The following is a 10,482-nucleotide window of genomic DNA, read 5'->3' on the forward strand; positions in this document are numbered from 1 at the left end:
AGATGAAAGAAGTGAGAGACCTTGCATGTTGTGGTAGTGATTCAGCTGGTTTTATGAGTGTCTTGCTTGTGTCGTTGATTTCTGAGAGAACTTTTTTGGAGATGATTGCTGGTTGATGCTGTGAGTGCTGCATGCTTGAAAATGACAACAAAAAATAATAAGGCAAGAAATTAATGCCTGTTTTTCTTCACTACTGTGGAGTGTGCCTAGGTGACTCATAGAGAAAGCACATGCTTTTTGGTTAGCTACAATTAGCTGAGATGAAAGCCAACTACTAATCTTTTTCTTTGCCCAAGGTAGCAGAACTAAACTTGGAGATGCTTCTGACAACTGAAAAACTGGCTGAGGTCTCACAGAACAAAGCTGCGTTCCAGCCACAAGAGTGTAGGGTCCAGAAACAGTTGAATGAGCCTCCACATTTATCCAAACCATGGTAATAAGATTCTCAAATATGCATGGTTTTCCTTCAGTTGAATCCTCAAAGAAGTGCGTTACGTTTTTTCAGAAGCCATCAGGATCTTCAGAGAGAGACACAAATATTTGTAGCATAGCACAGAAAACCTTTCAGAACTTGCATCTTAAATTTCACAAAGCATTTTCTAGGCTGTTTTTTATGTTGAGGACAAGAATATTCTTTCAAATTTCTTTAATGAACTGTATAATTTTTCTCTGACAAGCACTTCTTGAAAGCTTTTAATTCGCCATATTGATAAGTACTGTGATTCACAGCTTTCTTCTCTCTGCTAGTTTTTTAGACTGCTTGCAGGTGACTGGCCAAAAACCCCTCCTTTTGGGCAGACAGGACCTAGACTTTTCTGGCCTGCGTCAGAGTAACCTAAGCACTTCAAACAAACAGGTGAATGGACTTCGAGTGGGTTGGTCTAAGCAAGCATCAAAGTAGTTCAAAGTTCTTGTTCTGGGGGGGGTGGGTAGATGAGTCCTATTTTAAAAAGCTGACTGACAGTACTGTTAGCAATAGTGTTAATACCAGGTTAGCTAAATCCATTTTAACATTTCGGAAATAAGCTTTGATCCTCTACATCCTCTTATGACTCACTAAAGAAGAATTTCTGCCTGAGGGCTTCCTTGGACAATAATGAAAATTAAAGTTGGGAATTGAGTTCAATAGCTTTGTTCCTGATCCTTTGCAGTACAATTGTCTTCTACCTCTTTGAGCCTTGTACACTCTTTTCCCCCCCCAGATTCTTCAGAGAGCCTTAGAAGATGTTCCCCTGTCCACATTCAGTATCATTCAGTTCAGCTTGGGTCCAGAGTACATTGCATCTCACCTTCTTGCTGGACTTTGTGAAAAGGTACTATTTTTTTTGAGAATACTCTTCATTGCTGAGCTTGGAAAGAGACATTATTTATCTGGAGGAACCAAGTAGTTAGCTCCTTTGCTTTGTGAAGTTCCTTCTCTAATCTGTGTTCCTACAGGTGAGAAGCAAGCTGACTGACATGCTGACAATTTACGCAGGTCCTTTTGAAGAAAGCTTTTGCCTGAAGTCTGTAAAAAAAGAATTTGGGAGGTGTGGACCAATCCAATCTCTTACAGTGGTAACTGAAACATACCAGGTGAGGAGCACTCAAAGCATTAAGCTTGCTGACAGGCATGGATGGCCCGCGTAATCTCCTGGAAAGATCTGGATTAGAACCACTGAAATACCAGTTAGTCTGTTTGGGTTTTTTTCTGGTGGTTTAGTCATCAGCTACAACAATTCAGGGGATCTAAAAGCTGCTCCACTCAATGACAAGAATAAACACAGCTCATGTGGCTTAACTGTGCTGTTCAAGCTAGAGGACTTTGAGCACTGGAGAAGCTGAGATGATTTTTGTCTCTCTTGAGAGAACTTATATGCCTTTAATGGCAAAAAAAAAAAGTTGTTATTGACAAGCTAATTGAAGGTTGGTTTTTAACAGCTATGGTATATGGAGTGTCAAATATATTACTCCCAAACCTTTTTGTATTCTATTTTTAAAAGAAAACACAACTTTATTGAGACCTGACTTTTAAAAAGGGAGGGCTAATGTGTCTTATTGATAAGCCTGAAGTATCTTATCGTTCTGTTTCAAGCCCTATGTCTGTATCCAGTATGAAGTGCTGGAAGCTGCCCAGCTTGCTGTGGAAAGCTTAAATGGAGCTGAGGTAGCAGGATCCTGCATTAAGGTAAACAATGCAAATAGCAAAAGCCTAAGTTAAGTTGAGCACAGGAACAGCATCCAATATGTCTCTTTTAACATCTACTCACAGCATAGCGTCTGGGCAAATGCTGTCTGGTTGTGCTACCACCATCTCCCTGTCCCCGGACAATTTAGGGCCACTGGCAGAAAGGAAATGGTTACAGCCCTCTTTTTTTTTTCTTTCTGCCTGTCAGCAGAAGGGGGTTAGAAAGCATTCTGACCTCCAACTGCAGCTTTAAAAGGAAGAGCCAAGTAACAGTGTTAAAATGCCATATACAAAGTATGGTGTTCTTAATTTTATAGTGTTTTTGCATTACAAACATGATCTCTCTTCCTTTTTCATGACTAATTAAGTTAGCCTTCATTAGTCATATTTTTTTTTCAAGGGAGGGAAAATAGCTTGTCAACTTTTGGTAATGGGAGAAAATAATTTAAAATAGAAGCTCAGAACACAGGCTGATGTGCTGCGTTTGTTCCTTCTGAATCCACCCCAGGTTCAGAGACCTGTCACTGCAGCAGTGCTGGACTGTGATGTTTTGATAAAGGAACTAGAACTGGATGTAGAAAACGAAGGTGTGATTTATGTGGCGGGTCTAAAGAAGTCATTAACAGAGATGGACTTGCAAGAAGAATTCAGCCAGTTGAAAGACCTGGAAACACTGTTCCTGCCGAAGGATCTCCAGAGTGGAAAGCACAGAAACTGCTGTTTCCTCAGTAAGTAGCTTCACATACAGCCTGCCGATTTCCTTCAAATAAGCACATTCAGCAGCCCTTGGGACTTTGCACACACAGAGCAAGAGCTACTAAAACTCACGTATGCTCAAAGTGATGGTATTTAAAATACTCCAGTGAAAGCGTGTATTGTTTGGAGGAGAAGTTTACAGCTAAATATTTAAAAGGAAAAAAAACCACCTGCTTAAAAAAAAAAGATGATCTTTACTTAGAAAAGTTTCAGGATAGTTCATTGGCTCCAGTACCTCAACGTGAGGGCTGGCTACCGTGCAGCTTCACACAGACAAGTAATCACCTCTAAAAAGGTGAGGGGAACAACTGGATGAGTGCTGTTGCAATTAATTGGCATTTCTATAGTCTGATGTTTACCTGTAGCAAGATAAGGATCTGCTTGCTGCAGTGATTTCAGTTTCTCATCTCCCTCCTGCTCCACATCTTTAGCCCTGCCCTACAGGTGCCAAGGAACAGGGCAGCAGCATCACTGCCAAAGCATGTTCCCCGTCTCTTTGTGTTTCAGAATTCCAGAAATCACAAAGTGCTGTGGATGCCCTTGAAGTTATAAAGGGATGGACTGTGAAGGGCAGCAAACTAAGAAGTAGGCACGCTCTTGCTTCAGGTCACCTCTGGAGATGGATTTGGCAAATGAATCACAGCAATGGGAATCAAGGAGGAAACATCGTATATGAGAAAACGGAGCAACTGTCTGACTCTGTGAGTTTAAGGCTATGCTGATGTTTGTTGCAGTTAGTGAGGAGGTACTGCCCTGGGAACCAGGAGTGGTAACTCACCCTGACACTGCCCAAGGGTCAGTCTTGCCACACGCACTTTTAAGTGTGATTGCTACAGATCTGCAGATGAATTGGGGATTTTAATACTTATATTCTGTTATGCAGGAGCAGGATCTAAGGAAAAAGGTGAAGAAGTTAGATCAGCATATCAAAAAGCTTTATAGAAGTCTGCAGAATAACACCCTGTGCGTTGTTCTCTTTCCTGGAGTGAACAGGTAACTTGCCACCTATTTTGCAAAGAGCCAAGGAAAATACATAGCCAAATGTTTTTATTTTAATCTATTAAAAATTAAAACCCCGCACAAGGAAGTGAAAGCCTGAGAGAAGACCTGAAGAAGCTGTTGTACTTATTCAGTCTGACTTTCATGTTAGGCCAATAAAAACCTGAACAGTAAGTTCTGCCCATAAGCCATGCCTGATCCAGAACAAGCACAAGTGCTGAAACCACTTAGGTAGCTGATCGTCCAGATTAGCAAGGCTGAAGTACACGGTGTTGATTAATTGTACAGGTATTCTCAGTTCACCTACCTTCCCCAGTTGGATGTTTCATCCCTATTGACAGCAAGGTAAGTTTTATGTGCCCATGAGAGAATCAAGCAGAGTTTCCACAGCAGCCAGTTTTTTGGGTGGTTTTGGTGGGGTTTTGCTTATTTGTTTTTTAAAACCACCTAACTGCTACAGCCAAGGCAGCTGTCTTGTGGTACGCTGACGTACATGCTTCAGCCATAGCTGATCAAGGAGGTGGTTCATGCCCTCATTCTTATGTGAGGAACATGACTGGGAAAAAAAAGAACACTTTCACCGAGTCCTTAAGCTTTCATAGGAAAGGGCAAGTCCTAGAGTTGAGTTGGGCTTCAGCACTAGTATCAGGGATGCTTCCAGATGGGGTGGGCTTCCTGCATTTCAGACCCTGGGGCCTGAACTGCCACAGTCATTCACTGCTTAATTATTAACCAGAAAGGTTAAATCTTTCCCAGGCAAGGCCTTAGTTGCTGAGTACATACTTACTTCAACAGTCTTCTTTCTGTTCTCTTACTGTGTCACCGTTCAGACAGTCAAATAAAGGTCACATCTACCCTTGCTTTTCTCCACTTTCCCTTCAACAGAAGGGGTACCATTCCTTGTGGAGACAGAAGACACGCCCTGAAATAGAAACAGGGAGACAGAGCTGCTCGGCAGCATCTCTTCCTGGCGAGGCAGGCCGGCCAGGTTCCCCTCTCTTACTTGCAAAGCTTCCTGAGAAGAGTCACGATGCTGTATTAGCCTCCGCACCAGTGTCCCTAGAAGGGAGATGCAGCCCAAGCCAGGAGTATATTTAGGCTTAATGCCAGTGACAAACCGTTTCAGCAAGGCTGCATGCCAAGGGCTGCTCTTGGCATGATCTGCTCTAATTGTTCAGCTTCAAATAACTTTTTTAAAAAAGAATAATTTTTTAGATTTTTTTTTTTTTAATAATTTGTCTTAAGTAAAGATCATTAAGCTGTTCCTCCACACACACCCCCCAAAGAATAATAGCATACAAAATGAGACAGCAGCAATTCCTACCTTATTAGAGAAGTGCTGATTGCATGTAGCTGTGTGCAAATGGTTTCTTGCACAAGCTCAGTATCAAATACTGCCACAGTTTAAATCAGCCGTGGGGAGGCCTGAACGGAGGGCTAACCTCTGCGGGCAGTTTAGTAGTGCATGCGGTCCTTTCGTTATCTGCTGCCTTCTTCTGGGCTATAACCGAGTCAGTTTTTACATTTCTGAGCAATCATTTGCCTCTTCTCTACACCAGTGTCACCTCAGTTACTTTGCGTACTAACCTGTCAGCCCCACTGGAAAGGTTTGAGGAGAGGATGGCTGTGGAGTTACTGTCCACACATGTGTCTTCTGCAGCAGATTCACTGGTCTTAGCAGGTCCAAATCTACTTTTCAAGGGCCATCTCAAACTAGCCTCGCTTAGCACAAGCTTGCCTGTTGTCTCGCATCACCGAGGGATATGAATCCCACTAGCAGAACGGGTGGATTCAGGAGTTTGCACCCACAAGGAGCCTCCAGAAGCTCAGAGAGCCTGGGCTCACATCTCTCTCAGGCTGCTGAGTGCGTTGGAAGGGAGCTCCATCCCACACTTCCGTTTCTTGCCAAGTGAGGTTCCTATATTAGTGTCCCAGAGGACTGACAGTCCAGAGGAGGTTTCTTGATTAAAAAGAAGGCCAAATAATTGTTGGGTGGAGAAAAAAAAAAAAAATACAGTTTTTCAATCCGCTGACCCTGAGGGTTGCAGGCTGCTCACTACTAGACCAGCAAGCTCACGTGCATCGAGGCTGCCCTGAGCAGAAATAACACACCTCTTGTTTATGTTCCAGCACACATGGATCACAGTCTGGCCTTGGTCTGATGGGAATAAAAGATGACGGAGGGAGGAGTGGTTGTTAAACTGCCAAATTTTTAAGCTAAGTCTTTTGTTAAGATATTTTTAATTACTTTAAATATTGATGTATTTGTAAAGATCTCTTACCATAAGAACAATAGGCTTTCACTCTGTATCTTTTACAAAGTCTAAAAATAAAAGCTATTCAAAACATCCTAAAGCACAAAACCTTTTCCATTAACCCTTCTTGCTGTGGCAGTTTTCCTTGGCAGTGGGTGAGCTAGGCAAGTGCTGAGGAAGAGCTGGGGACAAACCGGGGGAGTGTTGCATCAGTATTGGCCTGTAAGATGCAACTCAGCGAGTCGTTCATTGCCGGAGACTGACGTACCGGCTGGGGTGTCTTCACCGAAACATTGCAGGCCGTAAACCAGCAAGCCAAGTTAATGCAGTACCTGCAGCAGCTGCTCAGCAGTTAAAAGCTGTTCTCAGGAATTGTGTGGATTTCTGGAAATGTGCTGTGCCAGCTCTGATGCAGAGTCGCTGCCTCCTTTCCGGGAAAGTACTGTACTTAGTCCATGGAAAGGAGGAATTGGTGAGTCATACTTCTTGGACAATCTCCTTTCTCCTCCCTCCCTGACCACCCCCCCCACCCCTCACAAACAAAAAAGAAGGAAAAAAGAGAAGTTACAGTGTGGCTGTGGGAGGGGCAAGGGCCATTTTAAGGAAAGCACACGTCTGTGCGAACTTCACACCTCATCGCTTTCAGCAGGGAGCTAGAAGCACAGAGTTGCAGTAAGACTCATTGCACTACCAGCAGTAGGACGAGGTGATTTGCAACCTGACAGCTTCAGTCCTGTGCTTTGCAGCCATTGCCACCTCAAATAAAGGCTGCTTGAGCATCTCCTGTTCACATACTGAATTTCCAAGCACGAGGATGCCTAGGAGAGCTTTCGACACTCAAAAAAAAGAAAAAAAGGAAATGTTTGTTACGAGGTTTGAACGTGAGACGAAGGATTTCTTGATATGAATTAGAATAGGCTGAGATAAAGTTGAAATAGTTCTTATTCCAGAAATTATTAAATACAGCTGATAGAATATTTACACCCTCCTACTTTCCAACCCCAAGTTCATTTTGCTGGGCTCTTGAGCAAAGAGCAGCTTATGGAGAAGTTGGGAGTTGCCGCGTGGAGGAGCAGGCAAAAATAAAGGCAAGGGAGAGAAAGGCAAATGCAGCACTAGCCCAGAGGCAGCACTGGTGAGCAGGTAGTAGATGCTCACCTCAGTGTCGTTCATACCTAACTTTAAAGCCTCCAAAACTCCTGAAATGAAATCTATTATTAAGCAAGATGAATGCAGCCAATTTTTTTCTTTGAAAAAGGTATTTTATCCACTCCAAGTGAGCCTGGCATCCTTTGGCTGTAGCTGTCGCAAACGGGGATAAGCATCAACGTCAGTGCTACTACAAAACGTGAAAGGGAGTCAGTCCCTTCACCCAGCCCTGCCAGCCCCCACTGCTGACCCCAGTCCAGCAGAGAGCACGGGGTCAGGCAGCTCAGCGGAAGGGGGTGAACGGCAGACTGGCCTCAGCACTCATCCCTCTGTAAGAACACGCTCCTGTTAAGACTGTTCACATCCAGCATCTCCTTGTTGCAGACACCTGCACTGCAAAGTTGAAAAAAAAAAACCAGCTAGTTTTCATTCCATGCACTTAAAAATGATGTGGTCACCTCCCTGCAAGGACTAGGCAGGAGTTAGTAAGCATCCAGGACTCCTGCTTGAGAAACTCTGGAGATGACAAATAAAACTAGCAAGAGTCCTATTTATAGGCATGAAAAAATAATTAATTTGTCCCCTTTTAATTGAAAACGTAAAAAGGACTTCAGCTTTAAATACGACATTTTGTACAAAGCTTGAGCACAAAAAAGTGAACACCAACGTGTCATTATGTAAACACCACAAATGTTACCCATTTGTTCAGTAACGCACAGAACAGCGTGCAAGTTCCCTTTCCAGTGGATTAGATTTCTGTAGCTGTTCCCCTCCCTCCCCTCAGACCTTACTGGAACACAGGAAACCCAGAAGCTTTGGAACATTTACAAAGCTACAGTAGTCAGGGTACATTGTGACTAGAGGATTTTTTTTTTTTCTTTAAGGGATTGGTCATTTAAATATACAGAAGTACAATAATCTCACAGGTAAATGAATGGCAGCTTGGATTAGAAAAAGCACCAAAATATTTAATATACATCTGGCACAAATTCCACAAGAACTCAGTAATGGACAAACCAATGCTTTGCTTATAAGAAAAGAAAAACCTCAGACTGCACTTAATGCTCTTCTTCCAAAAGGGACACGACAAAAACATTGCACTCAGGATTGCTATCAAGTAAAGACAACCTTCTTATTACAACCTATTTGCGTTGTGCCTTAGATTGCACATTCCATAAGATGCTGTTTCCATTCTGTTCCAGACAACAACAGTGAGCAAAATTTGATACAAGAAAAGTAATTGTAAAACTACAAACCAAATGGGACTCAGTAGATGCATCATCTTGAACTTCTCCCACTTTTCCTTCTAGATCATGGTTTCAAATTTGGCCACTTCCCTTTAAAAAAGATCCTACATGAAACAGAATTTACTCCAGCCGTTTTCAAGCATACACTTACACAGCACTTCCGATACTGCTGTCTGAAAGAGGAAGCACAGGTCTGCGCCACGACACACAATACATTCATCGTTTCCCAGAGCGAGAAAATTGGATCATACGTGGTTACCTCCTGGGTAAGTCCAAAAAGGCAAAACCCACTCCTGACACACAGAATGGCAGATTTGATCCTATCCACCGTTGCTGGTTTACTGAGGAATTGAGAGATTGATCAGGTAGTTGTATCCACACACGACGCAATGAAAGCCGCAGGAAGGTGTGCTCTCATTATTTCCTTAGAATTAGTTACTTCTCTGGGAGCAAACACACTACCAAAATGCCTTCCTTCCGTAACTGGTGACTTGAGGCTAAATCGGGGCCGAGATCCACAAGCAAGTGCTCCAAGAAATCCAGCTGCGTCAACTAGCTCTCCCAGGCTGACCCTTCTCCTCCATGCAGCCTGTCAAGGACTTGCGGTTGCTTCATGCCCTCAAGACCAGCCAGTACAAACCCCAGTAGCGTTGGGTCAGGGCCTAATCCTGCCAGTTGCATCCATGTCTCTTGGAACCCGAGTTACTCAACAACTAACAGCACGAGGCCCTCCAACCACTCCCGCCAGCCCATCTCCTTTTTTAAAGGCTTTTAAACTTACAGATAAGAAAGCAAGCATATTTTTAAGATAACTATGTTTAGCGTGACTTAAAAAGTCACAACTTCAAAATATTAAGCACTATTCTGCAAAGTCCTTTAACATTTAATACATATGGGAGTATAAAAACAGCAGCCAGCCTTCAGCTCCACTGATCCTCTGTGCGGGTTTGCCACCTCTGGTCACACGATCTCCCCTCTCATGGGCCCAGAGAAGAGCAAGAGTCAGCAGTTGTAACTGCATAAAATGGTAACATTCAAGTAAACACACTGATTCAACAGTAGGCAACCTTTAGTCCAAACATAATTTACATGGGAAAATAACCCAAAATTTTACAGCAAGAACATTGGAGACGGATGCTTTTTTCCTGTCTGTGTGTGAAATGACATGTTATCCAGAAAGGGCTTATCTGAAGAGTGCAATTACGCAAAGATAGAAGCTTTTTAAAAATAAAATAAACTTGTGTAACCTCCAGAACCTGTTGGATTTAAAAACCTAACTACAGAAAGACTGGGGATTGCAATAGTAGCAAGGAACTGCTGTAATTTCAGTGATTTAAGGCAAGCTGTTAGCAGGACTCGTACGTTCACGCTCCTTTTACCTATCCCCCCTCTTGAAATATGTGCCCAGACAGATAGTGCAGGAGGTCACACCCCAAAAGCAGCCCTCAAGCTGGAAGAAGAATCTTGTAGCAACAGTTGCTACAGCATAGCATCTAGTCGGGATTTGCAATGACAGTAATTGTGTTGCAGTTTTCTTTGGGGGAGGAAAGCAAGGGAGAGAGATGTGTTGCATGAAAGAGGCACCACCTAAATGCGTTAAGGAATACAACTGAGCACTGAAGCCACTCTGACATCTCCAATACGCTCCAGAACTCTCCAGCTTTGCTCAAGCATAAGGGTTTTATCCTGAGCAAGATTCTGAGCTCAGGGAGGAAATGGATGCACGTAGCCCTTACACTTTTGCAGGTCCCATCTTTGCCAGATGTTACAGGTCCAGCCCAAGGGGACAAAACGCGGTATTTTTCATCAAAAGAAAAATACAGTCATGGCACTGCATCAGGTGGGTTCCTGAAGTTTTTCAAGGGCAAACGAAAAGGCTGATGGCTCCCTCTTGGGGAGCAGCTGCTCC

The 10,482-nt window shown here is 43.2% G+C and overlaps 1 protein-coding gene across 1 annotated transcript in view; it reads left to right on the plus strand.

Moving 5' to 3' along the window:
- LOC103917599 (putative RNA exonuclease NEF-sp) overlaps positions 1-6,277 on the plus strand; it is a 15,732-nt gene extending 9,455 nt beyond the window's left edge. The window contains exons 11-19 of the mRNA XM_009324787.1: positions 297-433; positions 748-856; positions 1,203-1,313; positions 1,438-1,575; positions 2,075-2,167; positions 2,676-2,895; positions 3,431-3,624; positions 3,807-3,916; positions 6,053-6,277. Of these exons, the coding sequence (XP_009323062.1) occupies positions 297-433; positions 748-856; positions 1,203-1,313; positions 1,438-1,575; positions 2,075-2,167; positions 2,676-2,895; positions 3,431-3,624; positions 3,807-3,916; positions 6,053-6,122 (1,182 nt within the window). The 3' untranslated portion in view covers positions 6,123-6,277. The remainder of the gene's footprint in view (positions 1-296; positions 434-747; positions 857-1,202; positions 1,314-1,437; positions 1,576-2,074; positions 2,168-2,675; positions 2,896-3,430; positions 3,625-3,806; positions 3,917-6,052) is intronic.
- Positions 6,278-10,482: the final 4,205 nt, after the last annotated feature.

Source organism: Pygoscelis adeliae, unplaced genomic scaffold (genome assembly GCF_000699105.1).
Source record: "Pygoscelis adeliae isolate BGI_AS28 unplaced genomic scaffold, ASM69910v1 Scaffold85, whole genome shotgun sequence".
Classification (NCBI taxonomy): Eukaryota; Metazoa; Chordata; class Aves; order Sphenisciformes; family Spheniscidae; genus Pygoscelis; species Pygoscelis adeliae.